We start from the raw sequence: 21,711 nt of genomic DNA on the forward strand, positions 1-21,711 counted from the left end.
ATTCTGGCCGATAATTTGCGCCGATATTTTTTAAAGTCCTAATATAGGCCTATGTAAGGTCCGTCTGGCTACACTGAGCTAGCCTACTTGAGCTTGGTTGGCTATACTTTTTCCTCAATATAATGTCAGCGGTGTGAATGTATTTCACCACTCTAACAAAATCTGTGGATATGCATTCATTTGGGAATCTGTGCATCTCAAAATCCTCTCGTGAATGATCCGCCATTTAACCTTAACAGAGCGGAGCTCAGCCCTATCTAGAGCCGTCTTGTGCTGGTGTGTTTGCACTTTACCGTGCTGGTCAGGGAAACAAATAAACAAACTCGTTAGTGGGACGAGTACATAAGTAGGCCTAGTTCTAAGTTGTGTTTTAGTATTATATTTGCATTACTTTAGCTTGGGTTTTGTATTATTACCTAGAAATATGCTAACCATTCGTGTCTCAGTTCCAGACAGGTCATCATAATAAGTTATTAAAACCTTCGGGGCTAATGTCTTTCATTTCTGCTGCAGCAGGTTGTGCGCAACAGAGTAGACGGACATAAGATACAGTCTGAGGAGTTGCAGCTTTATTCAGTTACCCGCAGTTAAAACTAAACCTAAGTTTCCCTCACAAACTCTGATTTGGTCGCTATACTGTAGCTTATTCCAAGCTGAGCTATTTATGAGCGTTTAGTCCTAAATCAAAACGATTCAAACTCTCTAGCCACTCACTCGCAATTCACTGACGTCAGGTTCACTTAAAGGAGCCACACATACTGTAGGGCTAGGCTACTGTTATGTTGTTGACCGCCGTACTATTGAGGACTATTATGAGTTCTGTCCATCATTTGGTGGTAGGTAAAATTACTGCAATAAAATTATGCTTATTAAATGCTTTCCCCAAATCACTTTTCACAATTTTTTTTCAAGAGCAATATTATCGGTTATCGTATCGGTATCGGCCACAACAAACCAATAAAATATCGGTTATCGTTATCGGCCCTAAAATTCCATATCGGTGCATCTCTAATCTCAACATTATAAGAGCTTGCAAGTAGAGTATTTGAGTTGTGAGGAACAAACCGCCTTTTGAGAGGCCACGGCAAAATGACAAACAACCTTTGTGTTGCAAGGAAAGCCACTCCAGACACGACATGCTCATAACTTACAGGCAAGACAGAGCTTTCATTCACCTTACTCAACACAGTATTCAACTAAGCAAAAACAACATCTTAACTACAAACAAGTATACCTTTGCCTAAAGTCTACTAGCACCAAGTCCTGCATCTAGCCTCTGGGCAAGGCAACTGCAGGACTTCAGGTTTGGCTAACTGTAAGCAAAAAGGCATAGATAGGAAATAGGCATGGTTTATTGAGGATGTAAGGCCCCAAGGAATTATCCCCAGATTGAGCAAAACATGTAAAGTGGGTTGAGACGTCATTTAACACACATGATCAGCAGACCCTGGTGGTAAGGCAAAGCACACAATTAGGGTTGGCCTTCCAGAATGTGAGTGAGATCAAGACATACAAGTAGCATGGAAATCAGACAAAATGTCTGCCACTTACCAGTCTATTCTCATCAAACACTTCGAGCATCAAGCGATGGTTCTGTGGGCAGACCTTAAGGGGAGGTTGAGAACACTACATCAGACGGTTTCAATTCTAGTCAACATAGTTACCTATGCAGACACCAGCAACTTACTAGGAATCACATAAGCATATGCAAGAACATACATGTTTACAGCCATTTACAACCAGAAAGGCAAATAAACAGAGAACTACAACGAAATTAATGAGCAGAGAATACTGCACACACAACTTCAAAAACCAATGTCAGGCCAGTGATTGTGAAGATATACAGGTGGCTTGAAAACAATGATGACATCCTTGGTAAAAAATGCCACACACTTACAACAAATTCCATAGATCATGAGGTATTCCACAGACAGGTCCATGTAAAAAAATCACTTTTATTACATGGGTGCAGGGCTAGATATGAAGTCTAATTCTTCACCCATCAGCACTGTAGTGTGGATGTGACATCACCCAAAAACATAGGCTGTGGTCACTGAAAAACCTTCTGTCTGGCATCTCTGCCCTTTACCTGATATATTGAACACAAGTATTCAATGTCTGAACACATGCATGATGGGACATGCATGCACACAGCATACACACACATAATAATGGGGAGTAGATAGTGTGTACTCACTCTGAAATAGAACTCCTCATTCCATTTGGGGTTCAGGGTCTAGGAAAGCAGCACAAAAAGAGCAAGGTCTTAAAGGAACATGCCAACTTTGTAAGAAATTAGATTATTTGCCATCTACCCCAGAGTTACATCCATCCCATTTTAATCTCTGTCTCCTTTTCTTCCTGTGGATAAACATGCAGCTGTATTAACATACCATCTTATTTATGCAGTGATTTACTAGTCAGATACAGTGATTGATATTAAAGGAACACGGCAACTTTTTTTTGGAAATAATCTTATTTGCCGTCTATCCCTAATCCTATTTTAGCATAATTCACTGGAAATGGGTTAGACCAGTTAGCGTACAGCTAAACAAACTAGATGTACCGCAGAGCGGTACAAAATATGACCGCCGCCCAGTCCAGCACACTTTTTCCACAAAAAGAAATCACGCTGAAAGGCCTATATGATTCTAACTGTCTCACTAAATTGCATTATCCACACTCAATTCTCACTGGTATCTGCTAGACAACAAGTACCAAAACATGATTAGTTCATAGATTTCAAGTGTAAAATTCATTTTATACAACCCCACCTCCATCTTGCCTGTTTATAATTCTGAGAAATTCTTGATTGTTTGTGTTATGTTTATGTTATGTGTGTGTGTGTGTGTGTGTGTGTGTGTGTGTGTGTGTGCGTGCGTGCGTGCTTGTGTTTGTGCCTGTGACATTACTGTGAATGTATGTGTGTGTGTGTGTGTGTGTGTATCTGTTTGTGCACATGTGTGCACATGAAATGGGTTAACATGACCCCTGGAGGCAAACATACGGAAAAAAATGGTCATCCTAGGCCCTACAGTTCTCAAGATATTCACAGAGAACTGTGTCTGCCCTACCCTCCTTTCGGGGGGTCCAGTCCAGCAGGGGGGGCTACAGATCAAAACGAAAAATGACGGTTCCATGCTATCCATGTGGGGGTACATGCCCACCAAGTTTCGTGTACCCCGGTCTTTCAGTGTCCCGGGAATCCTTGTTGGTGTACGTCACTAAATGTACACATAAATTATTTTATTGTAAGGCCCCCCATGAACGAAAGTACACAAAACTTGGCATGCATTCGGAGGGTGTCATAATGATCCTACACTTTTAATTTCGTGCAGTTTTGACCTTGTCAGCCAGAGATATTGTGATGAAAACACCAAATTTTTTGCTTTTTAATTTTTAACTAGGTGGCGCTATACATGAAATAAGTGGTAATGGAATGGGTTGACATGCCCCCTTAAGACCAACATACATAAAAAAGATGGACCTCCTAGACCCTACGGTTCTCGAGATAGTTTTCTGTGAATATCTCCGGCCACCTACAGGCCAGTTGGTGTATAGTAACATAAATTAATTTATTGTGTGGCCCCCCATGAACGGAATTCCACAAAACTTGGCGTGCATACAGAGGGTGTCATAATGATCATACACTTCCAATTTCGTGCAGTTTTGACTATGTTCGGTCACAGATACCTTCAATTACAACACCTCATTTTTACTTTTTTGTGTTTAACTAGGTGGCGCTATACATGAAATGAGTGGTTATGGAATGGGTTGACATGGCCCCTTGAGATCAACATGCAAAAAAAAAAATGGTCCTCCTAAACCCCACGGTTTTCGAGATATTCACAGAAAACTGTGTCTGCCCTACCCTCCTTTCGGGGGGTCCAGTCAAGCAGGGGGGTTACAGATCAAAACGAAAAACGATGGTTCCATGCTATCCATGTGGGGTTACATGCCCACCAAGTTTCGTGTACCCCGGTCTTTCAGTGTCCTGGGACTCATTGACGGAAATTTGGGCATGCGAAAAAGAAAAAAAAAAAAAAGAAAAAAAAGAAAAAAAAAATCTGACTAAACCTATATGACCGCCGCTTCGCTGCGCGGCGGTCATAATAAATACAGGTTTGCTCTGTGTTATCCAAATATCCACTGAAGGTAGCATGTAAACCAGCCAGGGCTGGGTCGGTTCTCTTGTAATACCACTTAATATCATGTGTGGCTGCATTCAAGACAGATATTCCATATAGCGCCTTTAAAATACCCAATGAGACATTGGCTGACACACACACACACACAAAACAAACACAAATACACAGAGAGACAAACATACTCACTCACACACACCACACACCACACACACACCAGGCAAAATAAATTAAACATTGTTAAAAGAACCCTGACTAAAACATTTCACATGTCAGTTATAACTGCACCCATAACGGAGTTATATAAAAAGCCTGAGAAAAGCCTTCTGCAGAATAATCACAAATTACCCATGTAACAGTTGAGACCACACCGCAAAAGAAATATCCCCAAGAACAACTGAGCTTGATTTTCCCAATAAAACTTTATAGCAGAAATAGATACATATTGTATACAATATGTATCTATAGGTACATGGAAACACAAACTTTTATGGGTCCATGATTTGTGCATTTTGTGAACCATACATTTTCCAAAGAGATCAAAGAGGTATTTTCCTACACAGGTACAATGCCTAGTGTCAGTGTTTGTGTATGAGTATCTGGGTGTGTGTCACTTCAGTGGTTATCAGACCAGAGCAATAACCACTCAAGACTCACACAGACATACAACTCGCACACAGTCACTCAGGGTAGGGGGGACTCCTGCTCCACATAGCAGGACACAGAAGAGCTATATTTATCATGGGCTGAGCAGAGCTATTTGGCTCCTTGGTGCGGCAGTCAGAGAGTACACCATCTCTCATCCACACAAGAACACCCCCACCCCCCCCAAACAGGCTTCTGTTCACCTGTTCATCACTTGGTCTGGAGACAACAATTTCATTAACCCTGACCTTCCTAATTATTTTAAAGCCCAAGTAATCATTACTTCTGCCAAGGAGGCTATGGTTTCATTAGTGTGTGATGGTTTGATGGCTGATGTTCATGAAACTTGGCAAATGCTCCACCCATCCACCAAGGAGAGCCCATTCAATTTTGTAGAACCAGGCATTTCCCACCCTTTCTTTAACAAGATTTTGGGAGGGCCAAAGACATGGGCATGCTTTAACCTTGTGGCATCACTGGCCTTGAAGGAGGTCTGCATTCTTCAAGTGCCCTTTTAGTTCTAAGTTGTATTATGTATCCCTAGAATACATATTAATAAATGTGTCCTAGAAGACGTCTTTGTTCCTTATTTAAGAATTCGAAAAGATGCTTTTTTGCCAAGCTTAAGAAAGACAGTCATTAAAGAGCACATTTAAGCACTCCTCTATTCAGGGCTTTACTGTCAAAAACAAGAATATATTAAAGAATGTAAATATTGTTATAAATCGATAATAAACTAGAGGCTAAATTTATATCTTGAGAGACTAAATCTATATCTTGTCTAAATGTACTTACAAAACAATAGAAACAAAAGAAAATTTAAATAAACATAATGCAATAAGATTCATAAATCAACAACAACAATAATGATAATCATGCGTATGAAGGTTGATTTGTTGGAGATTTTGTTTTTGTTGCTTTGATTTTTTGGTTGGGAATTCAGCCTACTGGCAGCACATTTGGTGCCGTGAAAGGTTGTTACGTATCCTGGGTACAACATGTGGCGTGTTTGCAACTGCCACCAACCAACTGTGCATTGTGGTTGTATCCTGTATCATGCTGTGTAATGTTAAATAGGCTTGGTTGCTGCCTCTGTGGGAATCCCCTGCCTACAATAATGAATTGAACACCTCCTGTGTATATCTGATTTTTTTTTATACATATAAAATACTGCATGTCTAAAATATTTTGACAACTGTGCAGTCAAAGTGCTCCCTCTGGTGTTTGTGGCATTTAGAAGAAAGACTCACCTTTTTGATGGTTTTGGTCTGAACCAATGCAAGCTCTCGGTTTTCACTTGCCACATACAAGGACAGCTTAACGTAGGGGTCACTGCAAAGAGAAACGGACAGATGTGGTCATGCACCTGTCTTACTTTTTGGTTTTTCAAACAACATACAAATTTGTTAACATTTTCCTTCAAAGTTGTGACCTCTGCTTAGATACAAACAATGCAAACGATCTCCTTGAAGAGACAGAGGTATGGAGAGCAAGATATGCGCTATATAATTTTTTTTTCAAAATGGCCACCATAAAAAACTCTAAAAATTGATTTGTTGTACAGAATTGACAAAGGAACTTATGGTACAGCCATGAAATTTGGCAGGTATGTGCTTAAGACCAACAATACATTCTAACTGATTTTCCAGTTTAAATGACGGCAATTTTCCAAGATGGCCGCCAAAAAATACCATAGAAATGGATTTGTTGCACAGAATTGATCAAGCAAGTTATTATACAAGCATGAAATTTGGCATGAATGTGCTAAAAAAAAACAATACAATCAAATCTACCTGACTCGCCACTTGGAATGGAAGCCATTTTACAATATGGCCGCCAAAAGACTGAATTTAGCCTAGAAGTGAGCAAGAAAATGATACAAGTATGTAATTTTGTGTGTTTGTGCTACAGAGCAATATAATCAAATCCACCTAAGTTGCAACTTGAAAATGTAATATGGCAGCCATTTTTAAAGATGGCCACCAAATAAGACACTAGAACTTCATTAATTGCAATTAATTTAGCAGATGTGGCCCAAATCAATGTGAACATTCACTACATTTCTGTTTCCTTCTATGATGAAGTCATTGGAAATGCAATCAAGCAAAAATCAAGCAAAGGCACATAACTGAGATTCAGTGTTTCACAAATGAACTATGTACAAAGACTACAAACCCTGGAAGGCCTAAATTAATCTCAGAAATCTCACTGAGGGACAATAGAAGAGAGCGTATGCAACAGCATCAGGACTGACAGAGCCGTACACCAACTTGCCTATCTAAAAAAAAAATTTTTTTTCTTTGTTAACTGTAACAAGGCAAAGAACTTGGATGCCAAGAAGAACAATATGGCAGTAAGTATCTCAGCATGGAAAAATCAGTCCATTTCACAGCAATGTGAGCAATTTTTCAATTGTGTTTTTAAGAAAACACCATCAACATTTCACCCTTTGCTCTTATCTTCGAATGTCCCAAGCTGACAAGCCAGAGCCGTTATGTGATAAGCTAAATCAAACATGTCACGTCCAGAGCCAAAAAAACGAATTCATGACAAAACTTCTTCAACGACCTTGGCTACTTTATGGCTGAGGTTGTTTCTGGTGTACACGCATCTTTTGTTTAACAGCAACCAAATCGAGAAAACCATGAATTGCCGTTATTAGCATATTAGTGTCATTGTATTATTAGCCTGTCATAACCATTTTATTTGTTTGGGGGGGTGGGGGGTGGCATCACGCAACGCCCTCTATTGACATTAAGAACTGGCATTATTAGCATGTTATCACCATGCTATTTGTGTGTCATAAGTGGCTTATTTGTCATTGTGGAACATTTTTAATATCTGTATCACTTCATCCTCTATGGAAACATATTTAATGAGAGTGAACAATTATTTACACCACATTTGCAATTTGCAAATTTCTCGGGTCTTTTTGGACGCCATCTTCGAAAATGGCCAGCATTTCAAGTAGCAAATCAAGTGGATTTGATTGTATTGGTCTTGATCACATCCATGCCAAATTTCATGCGTCCATCATAATTTGCTTTGACAATTCTGTGCAATAAATCAATTTCTAGGGTCTTTTTTGGCAGCCATCTTGGAAAATGGCCACCATTTCAAGTGGCCAATCAGGTAGATTTCATTGTATTGCTCTTGAGCACATACATGTCGAATTTCATGCTTGTATCATAATTTGCTAGGTCAATTCTATGAAATAAATCAATTTCTGGAGTCTTTTTTGGTGGCCATCTTGGAAAATGGCCGATCAGGTAGATTTGAGTGTATTGGTCATAAGCACATACCTACCAAGTTTCATGCTTGTATCATAATTTGCACGATTCTTGCCAAATTGGCCTTGTAGCCGCTCTACTACCTAGACATTATGGGGCAGCCGTGGCCTACTGGTTAGCTCTGGACTTGTAACCGGAGGGTTGCCGGTTCGAGCCCCGACCAGTGGGCCACGGCTGAAGTGCCCTTGAGCAAGGCACCTAACCACTCACTGCTCCCCGAGCGCCGCTGTTGTTGCAGGCAGCTCACTGCGCCGGGATTAGTGTGTGCTTCACCTCACTGTGTGTTCACTGTGTGCGTTTCACTAATTCACGGATTGGGTTAAATGCAGAGACCAAATTTCCCTCACGAGATATAGAGTATAGAGTATATATATATATATATATATATATATATATATATATATATATATATATATATATATAAATAAAAGTATATATACTCTTTTGATCCCGTGAGGGAAATTTATATAAATAAATTGTAGCCCACTATCAGGCCTAAGCAATACACACACATGGGATGCACCAGGCAGGATATCCAACGGTTTACAATACATGGTTTTAATAGTCTGCAGTGTGGGAGTACTACATTTTAATAGTCTGCAGTGTGGGAGTACTACATTTCCTTCCAGTTTGTGTGTGCTGTTACAGTCGCTTGGGTGGCGCAATGAAGAGCAAATAGTGATTCAATCTGTTGCTCACTAAAAGGTAGTATTATGAACCAGGTCGAAATTTAAACTAGTGCATTCTCTGCTAAGTTTGTTGTTATCACTAGATGGGTTCATGGACAGTTTTTTTGTCATTTTGATTAAACTACTCCGATTGAAAAATTCAAGTAGGTCTCACTGCAGAACACAAGATCCAAATTGTGGAGCTGGATCTAGGTCCAGTGGGCGGGGTTGGACCTGCCAGAACACAAGATCCAGGGGGTGGAGCTGGAGCTAAACGTAAAATACACAACATTTTAAAAAATAAACTTAATGACTTTTCAAACAAGTGTGTAAAAGACATGGCTACAGTAGCCTACTAGCTTGGATCTCACAAACTTGCTTGACAGATAAAATATGCAGTTTCCGTTTTAGCAACACTAGGGTCCTATGAAATCCGTTTTATTATTTTCCAAATTCCATCTTATTTCCTATTCCATCTTATTTAATTTTAGTTGTTTCGGATTTATATATTTTTCTTCACTTATAAAAACTCAATGACAGACACATTTCAGCTTGTTAAATATTCAGCAAAGCCAATCATTCAAAATTCTCCAACATTGAGCCAAACATTCAACAAATCTCTGCGCAAAAACAACAGTTAGGGCCTAGGGCCTACATAACTTCAACTACATGGCCATAAATAGGCTGCAAGTTTAGATCTCAATAAAAAAGCACTTTGTAACTCAAAATGCCCCACTACTTAAACGTAGCCTACTTTTTTGTAGATTCTTGTTTTATTTTAAATAGGTGTTGCTTTCTAGAGCATTTAGCCTACCATCGTTAGCACACATCTCCACTGAAGGATGGCTACATGATGGTAAGGCACTTGATGTTGCGTTCTCTCGTTGGTGAGAATCTATTGCAGCACTTTTTGAATGGTGGGTCTGCGTGTCTGCTTGAGGTTGTTGACATTCGTGTCTGGGAATGATGTCTGTACATGTGTATTTGTGTATGTTGCTTATTTTCTTTGTCACACACCAATCAACAAACTCATTTGTTTCGAGATATAATTACTAGGCTACAGAACGGTTTAACTAATGTCTTTCGGTCACGGTTTAGTTTTTTTGTTTTAAAGTAAACTAAAATAAAAGTGAAGCAAGTAGAAAAAACGTCTGTTTATTTAATGTGTCAACAGAATATCTGCAAATTCCGTGCAATTGACCGTTCGCAAAACCCCGCCCATCGAACGCAGATGAGCCAATGGCAGTCCAGTAGCTCCGTGCAGGCAGACATGGCCCGTCAACTTCACCTTACGGCTCCATAGAAATGTATTGGGAGCCTTGATGTTTGTCCGGTTTTATGGGATTTTATAGTGATACGAGTTGAAAAGGACAATCAAATGACATATGAGGGATTAACGCAACGCCGATATACAGAAAAATGCCTTTCAATCTTGAAGTTTTTTGTAATTATGTTAAATTAGATAAAATTTTCTCGTCCCAGATCTCCACTATTTTAAGCAAAGGGTTAGAACTAGGCTACTCCTTAGCAAACCATTACGAACAGTGCTCCACCACATCTGTGGTTTAAGCCACACAGTCAACTCAATGTAAGTAAGATAAATAAGGATGTTAATTATTTTCAGCAGAAAAGCTAGCTATTAGCTAGATATTATTTTTTATACATGTGTCTCCATGTCATACTGCAGTCTTTCAATGGATCGTAAATGATTGTGAATGAATTTAGGTCCGTGGCTCTCTAAAAGACCCTCTTGTGCTGTAACTTTTACAGACATCTTAAAGCAACACCAAAGAGTTTTTTATACCTTAAAATAATGTTTCCAAAATCGTTTCAGTGGTTCATCAACTCGTAACAGGGTGAACGGCAATTCTGCATTCGCTTCTCGGCCCTCTATCGGCTATAACTGCACTATGTAAGTTTGCCAGATCGGGTAGCGGATCTGTAGTTCGATGGAATGAGACATAAGAAACTACAAATTTGACTTGCATCTGATGTCGCAATACATCGTACTGTTATAAATCATGCTAAATATTCTACCTTGTCTGTGGACATCGTTATTTGCAAAGCCGTTGCTGGATAAACAAATAACGTGCGTGCAACAGAGGGAAAGTTCTTTGGTGTTGCTTTAACAGTTACCATTGAATTTCTAGACAACTCCGGTCTGAGTTTGACGGGCGTAGTAACAATAACTAGGGGGCGCGGCTTTTGCGAACAGTCAATTCCGTGTTCTACAGAAATCGTAGGGTCCTACAACACCTTCATAGTAGCCTGGGAAATCCAGACCCTGGTAACCTAGAAAGATTAAGGGTCTGGCCACGAATAATGAAAATGGCCCAACTCGAGGGGCGGCACCAAGCATGCATTTGAAAATCTCACTGCACACAATTGGATAACACTACAACTAGGGATGTAACGGTGTGAAAATTTGTGTGTAGTAGAGACTAAAATTATCAGAGTTTTCGGTATTATCACGGTATTTCTAAAAGTGTGTTCAATATGTTCAGAAACCACTGATAGGCCTACACAAGCTAAAATAGTTTCAAAAAGTATCCCGTTCACTTTTTTCTTCATGTTTAATTGGCTATGTGCTTATAGCTTAACTTACCCTACCATAACTTGGAGTTTGCCATTTCTGTTATTTGGATGCAACGAGTGAGACCAAAGTAAGCGTTCAAAATAAAACTTTAGGCTACTGTATTCTCCTGATAACATGAGTGGAATGGATTTAATGTGGACGTGAACATAAAAAGACGCAGAGTGGCTACATGATACATTGCACATTTTGCGGTGAAAAAGTTCCGCCTTTTAAAATCAGGTGTAGCCTAATCCGAATCGTAGTTAAAACCATCAATTAGACAACAGAATCAGTAGGGTACCAATTTTGTTCCATTGTACCAGGCCTACTGTATGTCAAAAGCAGGCTCGGATGAAGCTGGGAAGGATTAAACACACGGTTTCCACACTGCAGTAGTCAACAGTGATAATCATGATGTTTGAAATAAAAACGGTAATTATTATCGTCAATATTTTTATTGCGGTTTACCATTATACCGGTAATCGTTACATCCCTAACTACGACCAATGTTTACTGACTGATTCTGGACTTTGACGCAATTGGAGAACACTACTTCCAATGTTTACTGACTGATTCGTTGCAGCGCTGTTGTCATCTGTTTAGCTCGCCTCATGGCCTGCCTATATCAGATACACCAATGTGATTGGTTCCTCGTGATGCAAGGGGTAAAAGTAACATGCATCATTATTCATTGCCAGACTCTGGATTTCCAGGGTACCTTGATAGCTCAAACTCTGCAAACTCGCTAAATACACGCATATGACGATGACAAGGACTTGTAACCAGACTACTAGGCTACGAAGAGGGTTGTTTGTTTAATTTAAGGCCATTTCAGCAACTAGGGCAAATAGCCAGAGCATTGTGTGTTAGAGAAGCTTAAATATGTTTTTTAAAATCTATGCTAGTAAGATATTCTAAAACCTTCAAAGGTGGAACCTTACTAAAACATCAGCTATAGAATTTTGGTGATAAAATTGTTGTCTGTTGGTTTTCAAGGCAGGGCAACAGATCAAAATATGTCTCACTGACAGGGGCATTTTGGAAAATTGGCATAATGGAGGATCTTCCTACTAGGAGGTAAAGCCCAGCTCATAGACAGCGATACGTTCCTGCTTTCTTCTTCTTGTGAGCGTTTATTGGCAGATTAGGTGCACTTCACATTAGCCTCTTCTGCATTACCGCCACCTACAGGATAACGTCAATGTAGAGCAGGGCGCAAGACAGATAGTGGGAGGAGTTGGATTTAGATCCAGCGCCAGCCCTTGGATCTTGTGTTCTGCAGCGAGGCCCATCTCAAAAAATATGTGCCGTCTGTTTACATGGGGTACGTTCTATTCCGATCAGGTGCTCTCAAACGCTTTAGAATCTTTGATTGGAATAGTCATTGTTGCCTACATTTCCTTGAGAAGATACAGCAGGCAATCCGGTTGACCATATACATGGCTGTTCAATCAGAATAGAAACGGAATTCTTACACCACCTCTTTCATTCTGATTAAAATTCCGATTGAGGTGCTTATATGAGATTTTTTATTTCGATTGAGCCATCATTCCATTTCTAAACAGAGAACGTGTCCATGTAAACGTGGCTACTGTCAATCCACCAAACTACTCAGAGAAATTATGGCAAGATGGCTAATCTAACGTTAGAACACGCCTGATTGTTGAGGTTAGCATGCTACAGCTTGTCAATTACTTCTACTTGTGCACGTGAATAAAATTAGGCAAACGTGAACGTTACTATTAGATCACTAACAATGACTGTTGCATCTTCAGTCCTAATGGATTATGAAACGCATTTTCCAAGACTCAGAAGAGAAGGCATTGGTTACATGTATTATCAACAAAGACTGTTGCATGCATTAACAAAAGTTAATTAGATCCATAAACAGGAAGATGATATGACAGCTGTCCTGTAAAAACTGCTGTGAAAAAAAAATAGTTAACATCTACAGTGTAGTGCTAGGAATACTACTATACTATCCAGCTACTGAATTTCATGATTTCTCCAGGCCTGAAAAATGTGATTTTACAATTCCATTACTTTTCCAGGTTTTCCATGACCGTGGGAACCCTGCTAGCCTAACCTTCCTCCTTTCTACACTCACCCGTTGCTTAAACAGCAAGGTAATGGTAAATCTAAAACACTCTTAATTTTTCCAGAAATCACTAATTTCCTGATCCTAAAGGGCTAAACTTTGTTGCCAGGATCACAAATGATAGGACCTGATTGGGACAAGGCCCTTGGCACAGAAAAAATAACTGAGTATCTGTGTTTAGGGGTAAAGTCTAACAGGGGAGCGTGACAATATGTGGTGTTACATAAATGCTCTTGACGATGTTCCAAAGAATTGCTGACAGTTTTACTGAGCTTAAACACAACCTGCTTTACACCACTCATGAAGTCATGGCATGGATCCACACCTTTCAAACAAACTCACCTGGCTCCGATGATGTCTTTTTTGGCCAGATCAATACCAGCGATGACCTTGACACGGAGAACACGGGATTCATTCTGTAGTAAGAGAGGAGAATGCTCAGAAATCAGAAGACCTGAACAACAGCTATTCCACTTTAAGTTTTAATTAGGCCTAAGTATTTTCACACTTCTCCAAAATGATAATACAATATAGGGATCTCATGGTAGTTACAGGGCTGAAGTGCAAGCAATCAACATAGCTACCCAAACATCCTGACAAAAACAGCCTTGCCATTTTACATTAACAGTGCTCTGTATGCCATGACTGGAGTAGGCAAGACAGCAATACCACATCAATTTATTACATTAATGTAAGAGGTCTCCGCAATTGAAGATAACAGCACAGGAGTGCATGCTCTTAGCAGGTCTAAGCAATTCAATCAAGCATTTTGCGATCTGTAATAAGTGTCTCAAACAGAGGACACCACTGCCTTAGAAGCTTTGAGGTAGATACCTGACGCAGATAAGTGGTTATAAGCAGAGAGGTGCGAGTGTGAAACAGTGCATTTCAAATGTGCCCAACCATGTGCCCAACATTTTTAACATGTATTATTTTTTATGTTTAGCGGTAGAGGTGTTTTTTTGGTCACAACAAATAGCCTAACACAAACAAAAATAAGCAGTCATGGCTGAAGATTTATGCTTTGGGTTTACAGTGTACCAATGACGGTCCCAGAAATGTTAAAACTACCCAGATTTGCCAGGTAAAAAATCTAAGGAACCAATTCAGAGTACTTGTGGGGTGAGGATGTAAATATTCATTAAAAAGGTGTTATATGTAAGTATTTTCAAATACTTGCTTCAATGACAACAATGGTACAGCCAGGATGTTCACAACACAAACTTTCATATGCAGCCTGCAAATAGCCTACTGTTTACATTTTGAGTTTGTATTTTGGTCTGCGCGCTAGGGTTGGGTACCGACCCCTGGTACTTTTACCGGTACCGACCGAATCACGTCGGTATTACCGAGTATTGGTTCACGTAAAATCAAACTAGTGCTGGGCGGTATGACCAAAAATGTATATCACGGTATTTTTCAAAATTCTTACGGTTTCACGGTATATGTCGGTATTTTTTCTTCCATGCATAATCAGATGTTCACAGCATCTCCTACAGGTTGAGAGAGGAATTGCTGCAGTAGGCTACATAGACTAAGGATGGTCTATTTTACTGTCATGATGTAGAATAACTCCACACTAGTGGTAATGCAGTTTTGCATGGCCCCAGAAAATGATGCTGTTTACAAATAGCCACTCATGATTCTAATCAGAATGCAAAGACAATTGCAGTCAAAATACAGAACTTTTACTGTGCAAATTTCACAAACATCTTGTATAAAACCAATACAAAAAGTAGTGCAACTTGCCATAATTATACTTTTTTGGAAATTCTACAATTTAAAATAAAACCTCTCTGCTAATATGCTTACTCTGTCAAATAGGCCTATCAGAAACATGCCTTATTGTTATTGTGTGGTTTACATGACGTTAGTGGTAGGCTAATGTTAACTTCATGTGGATGTGGATGTCTTGTTAGCCTGCCATGAGCTTCGGTTCGGTTCGCTAGGCAAAACATTAACAAAAAAGTTAGTTTTGGTGCACTGATAACAGTCAGGATCATTTCTAACTAGCCAGCTAGTATTGCTCAGTGCATGTCTATAACATGCTTTACTTGCTACCTGGATAATTTCAGCGAATATTCTTAAGGTGAGATGAATGATAAGAACATTAAACTTCACTGTGTTCGGTGGGTTGCTAACTAACGACATCACCTAGGCTACTAGCCAGCTAGTTACAGCTGTTGAACAATCTCAATAGAATTTTCGTGACGGTAAATCCCTTTCATTGCAGTATCCCTTAATGTTTTTCCCATAGACTGTATACAGTCTATGGTTTTTTCTTAACTAAAGAAACAATTTAAGGTATTCTGTGCAACACCCTTAAATAAACCCCTTATCTAAGGAGAAATTAAGCCTTAAGGGTCATACTTCAGGGGAAAAACTTAAGGTGTTTTGTGTTTACCCTCACTATGCCTCGCAGTGGCACCATGCGTGCGTGTGAAAAAAGTCCCGTCGGAAACACTGTCGCGCTGCGCAGCGTCCCAAACGTTGTGTAGCCTAGCCTATTCAAATACACCCGTATGGCGGTATATTAAAAATTCATATCATAACGAAAATATACACCGGTATACGGCCCAGCACTAAATCAAACGGTGCCAAATTTCGGTACTTTAACGTGTATCAGGAGCAGGGAGCACCAGCTGAGGATATGCTGACGCTGTGTGGAGCAGAAGGAGAAAGATGGCCAGCTGAAAGCATTCAGTTGTGTGGTTGTATTTCCCAAACCTTGGCGGAGACAGTGGTCTGTGCAACATTTGCCAGGCAACATGCAAAATGGGCAAAATGGCAACACATCAAATCTTAGGAAACACCTTGTTAAACATCAAATAAACTTTAAGAGCAGAAGAGTGTACCGTGTTCACTTCTATAGCTGCAGAAAGTAGCAGCACACCTGCAGCTAGCCAAAGAGGCAACGACGACATCAACGAGGCATCTTCGGCATCTTCAGGCAGGTTAACTATGTAATGTAGCTATTTGGATCAGTTGTTGGTAGAGGTGTGCAAAAGTCGTAGCCTTGAAAATCCAGACCCTGATAATCTAGAAAGATTAAGGGTCTGGCAAAGAGCAATGTAATGGCCTAACTCGAGGGGCGGCAACAAGCATGCATTTAAAAATCTCACTGCACGCAATTGACAGATGACTCTGCCATCGCGCCAGCTAAATTCTGAATGTATCACGATTCACGCGCTAGTGGTGTGCTTCCTGAACAACGGTCCGTGTGGAACAATCAGATCCCTGCGCGTATAGTGGGCGTCATAGTAATTTAACGAGGCTTCGAGGCAGGGTTTTTGCCTCGAGTAATTTTTGTAATCGAGTTATTCGAGTAACTTGATGAATCGTTTCAGCCCTACACGAGACCATGTTTACTTTGAATGATTTCGGACTTCGACGCAATGGGATAACACTATGACCAATGTGTACTGTCCTCCAACGTTGCAGCGCTGTCTTCATCAGTTTAGCTGGTTCCCAGGAATGTTGGGGAAAAAGTAACGTGCATCATTGCTCTTTGCCAGAGTGTCTCGCAGAGACAATTCCATTGTGCTCTCGCGAGAACACTGGATTTCCAGGGTAGCAAAGTCGAATAATTGGTTAACTATAACATTATTACCACCTTTATTCTAAAATGCATAGAAGCAGCATAACATGGCATAGCATAGAAGTCAGGTTATCCCATCACGGTAACGTTAAAGGTCTGCTAACGTTAACGTGCAGTGTCGTTAACTCAAAAAGTTACTAGTAGTTAAGTAACTAGTTTAGTTAGAACTTAACTACTAGTAACTTTTTTTTAACAATATTTATTGTGCCCCCCCCCCCCCAGAGATCTTCTTTCAAACACAGTGAACCTTCATACCCATGCTGTGTACATCTCACAGACAGGGCCTGCAATAGCTGAAGAAATCGATTCAATTTTAGAGGAATTTCAGGTGAGATCCAAAGTGGTAGCACTGACATAACTAAATCCCACTGCCCACTACTAGCTGAAAAAGGTATATGGTCTCCCAAGCAATGATGACCACATACACAAGACATGCTACACCACCAACACCTGAACATCGAAGTCCAACCACATCCAATCAGGTTAGCCAATGACTACCTGTACACCCAATATCATACATTAACAAATTAGGCCCACTGTCTGAGTTGCATAAAACACAGCACAAATCCTGAAGTACATAACTTCCATCAGCTTGGTACTCTGATTCCCTTTTCAATTATTCAGATTCAGCATTGTTCCATTGTGTTTTCAAATACCCATGAACATTTAAAACGCCTGTGGTAGGTGAAGACACAGGTGTTTCCTACCTGCGTGAAGCTGGCCCCCCATATTATTCAAAAATGATTAAAAACACTGCTATTCGTTTGTGCTACGTTTGTGCCGGTTTGTTCCGTAAAATTATCGTTTGTGCTGTTAAGGGTTTTAAGTAATTAAACTTCACATTTTCTGGCCAGTGACGTCACTCAGCCCCCCATACTTGTCCAAATCTTCCCAAAATGGTCTCAATCGTTTGTGCTAGGTTTGTGCTGATTTGTGCCGTTAAAAGAAACATTTGTGCTACTATGTTTTCTAAGTTATTATGGTTTATTTATCACTCCTGTGACGTCACCAGCCCCCCATCAATGTCCAAAACTCACCAAAATGGTCTCAATAGCACAAACGAATAGCAGTGTTTTTAATCCTTTTGAATAACATGGGGGGGCCAGCTTCACACAGGTGTGTTACCTTGGCTTTGCTGATGGAACAATATTGAATCGCATGACATGAACCATGTAAGCTGTGAAAAAAATCTTAGGTCTACTCATTTGGAATTGTTTGAAATCTGTCAGGTAGCAAAAATAGCCCTGTTAAAAATAATAGCAACATCTTCGACATTCAACAATTCACAACAAGGCAGTAGGCAAAGCAATGGCGGCATAAATAAAGCCTGGCGCTTTCTGCACTGGGCCGTGGGCTATAGCAGGCTGGGAGTCCACACAGTTCGTACACTTAAGTTGACCTGGATTTCTGAAAGCTAGCTGGAGGTTTGGGAAAGACCGTTTCATCCACGACAGGCTCAGGTCTGGACACAAGTTCTAACTCTACCGTTATCGACTGTTGTTAACCTGACTCATGTCATCTCCACCTCCAAAATTAATGAATACGGTAGTCAATAATTGGGGGCCAAGCAGCGAAGCTGCGAAGGCACCCATTGTGTTTCTATCTTTTCTTCTTCTTATTATACCTTCTTCCGCCATGGAAGTCAATGGCAGCCCATAGAACCGTCTGGTAAAAAGTTGTGGAATTTGGCACACTGATTGGGGACAGTCCCATGATTAATTTCATCAAGTTTCATGTCGGCACCTCTAGCGCTGTAGCGCCACCAACAGGCCAAAGTTGGACATGCATTCACGCACGTAACTTTTGACCCGCTGACCCGATCGTCAGAAATGAGGTATCGTTGGAATACTTGGACCAAGCGGAGTTCAACGCAAGTCTTCACAGGTCACAAATTTTGTCCGATCGACACCAAACCTGACATACATGATCTTCAGACCAAGCTGCACAAAAGATACTCCTTTTCGTCTTCGGAACTAAAACCGATCGTCCGTAACAGCCAATCGAAATTTTCGGCGAAGCCGCCAAACAGGAAGTGAGCTCATATCTCAGCAACCCTTGCATGTATCAAAGCCAAACTTGGTGCATGGACTCAGGTCTCAATCAGGGGGAAGCTCAAGAAATCTGGTGACCTTTGACCTCTAGAGGGTGCTGTAATTAAGAAACATGCCTTTTGGCCTGTAGCTGCTGTTGAGCTTAGAATTAAAACGCACTAGTGGTGTCTGGTAATACTGTTGGAGGTCCTTAGGCCAACCCAAGCCAACTTGTGATGTCATCGTAACTGATGCGGCCGCCATATTGGATTTCATCAAAAACACGTACAAGTTTTCGCAGGTCACAAATTTCAGCGGATCCTCACCAAAATTGGCAGAGACCATCTTCAGAGAATGCCTTATCAGTGCATTGCTTTCTGACAGAAGCAAGCAGAAGACAATTGAAAGAAGCATTCGGCTGTAAGAGCCAATCGAAATTTGCAGCAAAGCCGCCAAACAGGAAGTGAGCTCATATCTCAGCAACCCTTGCATGTATTAAAGCCAAACTATTCAGGACCCCATCAGGAGGACGCTCAAAAAATGTGGTGACCTTTGACCTGTAGGGGGTGCTGCAATTAGCAATATTGCATTTTGATCTGTAGTTGCTGATGTGTTTTTTATGTGAAACTGATGACATCATATTCCATCCAGTTCATTCTAATGCATGCGTGGAAGGGTGGGACGGGCAGGGGTGATTAGGTGGGGTGTGGGGCTGGCTGGGGAGACGGCGGCAATACTCAGCCCTGTTTCAGCCCTACAAAATCAGTTATGTTTTGATGTGTTGAAAGTGTTGATGGCGGGTGTCTGCGGAGTTCTATCTTGTCGCCCTGGCTACTCCGGCCTATTCTGCTTGGCCCCCTCATTGCTGCTTGCAGCTATATTATTCGTATTGTTTTTTCGGTTCCACGCCGACAACAGAATAACTTACATGGTGAAATGTATTGAACTAAACTAGACTGTTCTGCTCTGCCGGCACTGCTTCACACATCATACACTGCTGAAGACGTTATTGTCTAGACATGTCATTTAACGTTAACATTACTGCTACACAAAACGTTATTGAAATGCGATATCCGCCGAGCATCGTATTGACAGACCACTTCAGCACGCTCAACGATATTGCTAATGAACATTTTAACTTGCCTGTCAACCATGTTAGCAAACCCACCAGGATTATTATCAACACTCAATATGGAGATGTAAGCTAAAATTGTTAGCACTGCTAAAGTAACGTCACATTAACTATTGCCAGCTACTCATTAAATGTTTTCCAAATAACGTTAACTTATATGCCAATGTTATTCATGCAATAAACATGCCAAAACTCACATTGCCCAGCATAATCGCCATAATCAATGCACTGGTTGACAGATGTATGTTAAACCCCATAGCTAACTTTAACTCCTAGCTCATGAGTTAAATACTAACGTTAACATTGTCCTAACTTGGTCATATTAACGTTACAGACCCAAGGAATATTACACGCCGAGTCGATAAGTTAGAACTACCAGCAACACCCAGACCTAGCTAATGTTGTTCGTCTTACAAGCTCACACGTTTCTGAGAATGTAGGCTAATACACAAATTCTTAAATTGACTTTACATATTAGCATATTAGCTAGCTAGTAATTACATAGCGTACGTAAATTGTGCTACATAACTAACAGACAATAACATGTTACACTATGTGATGTAGGTAAATTAGCTTCCCAAGCTAACAAGCTTGCATACCATAGTATTCTTGCCACTTCTCAGTCAAGACGCTGTGAACGAAGTTTAAACATCTTGATGCTAACTTACAGACAGCTAACGCTGGCTGGTGATTGCAACATTAATTCTTCAACTAGGTAAAGGCTAGGTTACCTGGTGGGAAAAGCGTGAGTGTTTGAAGCGTGACATTATCAAGCGTAAAAATCCACTTACTTCGTCTTCAGAAAGTCCGTAAATTGGTTCAAAATTCGTAGCCATATAGCCAAAAAATGCACTCACGAATACACTAGCCGCTTAGAAAGCTAGCCAGAACAATAGCAAAGTGCCCCTCCACCTCCTTTACAGACTGTTTTCGTCCGCGGGGAAATCTTTTCTTCGATTGATACGACTTGGTCGATTTAATTCCAGCCAATGTTTATACTGTATAAACTGGCGAAATCTCTGACTAATGTCACTGTATTTTGCATTAATTCTTGCCACTTCATAACACTGTTCTTAGTGAAACGCTCTTATGGTACAGAAATGCTGTCATCCAGTCACTTCCTTCCAGTGAGACACTGCCCACACACGCTGACTGAAGGCGTCTTAAGCCAACCACGATTATTCTTCCAAATTTATAGAGCTGAAACTGGCCAATAAAACCAACGGTAAGGCGTTTGAGTTCAACATTTTTCAACACAAGGCGGTTTCCTGTGTTTTCGTGTAGGTCTGACGGCTCCTACTCACGAGAAAACCCGTAACCCATTTGAATGGAGTTTTAGCGCCCTCCATTGCATTATCCGTTTGTTGTAGGCTATGATGGAATGTGTAGGCCTAGTGCAAATTCTTGTTTCGGAACATTTCGAGCCGATTTGATGTTACGACTAGGCCTAATTTGTTGTCCCACTGTTAGTTTCACTAATCCGAAGGTTGACTGTATGTCGTCCTTTCCAGCAACAAACCGCATTTGTCT

At 40.5% G+C, this 21,711-nt stretch overlaps 1 protein-coding gene across 6 annotated transcripts in view; it reads right to left on the reverse strand.

Moving 5' to 3' along the window:
- nedd4l (NEDD4 like E3 ubiquitin protein ligase) overlaps positions 1 to 21,438 on the reverse strand; it is a 64,958-nt gene extending 43,520 nt beyond the window's left edge. For 2 of the 6 annotated variants that reach the window (XM_042058508.1, XM_042058506.1), the window contains exons 1-5: positions 20,973 to 21,435; positions 13,764 to 13,837; positions 6,041 to 6,122; positions 2,198 to 2,236; positions 1,552 to 1,605 (exon numbers count right to left, since the gene is read on the reverse strand). In XM_042058508.1, coding sequence (XP_041914442.1) covers positions 1,552 to 1,605; positions 2,198 to 2,236; positions 6,041 to 6,122; positions 13,764 to 13,837; positions 20,973 to 21,017 — 294 coding nt within the window. In that variant the 5' untranslated portion in view covers positions 21,018 to 21,435. Of the gene's footprint in view, positions 1 to 1,551; positions 1,606 to 2,197; positions 2,237 to 6,040; positions 6,123 to 13,763; positions 13,838 to 20,972 lie in introns of all 6 variants that reach the window. The other 4 variants (XM_042058503.1, XM_042058505.1, XM_042058504.1 and 1 more) reach the window with 4 other exon arrangements.
- Positions 21,439 to 21,711: the final 273 nt, after the last annotated feature.

Source organism: Alosa sapidissima, chromosome 13 (genome assembly GCF_018492685.1).
Source record: "Alosa sapidissima isolate fAloSap1 chromosome 13, fAloSap1.pri, whole genome shotgun sequence".
In the NCBI taxonomy this organism is placed as follows: Eukaryota; Metazoa; Chordata; class Actinopteri; order Clupeiformes; family Clupeidae; genus Alosa; species Alosa sapidissima.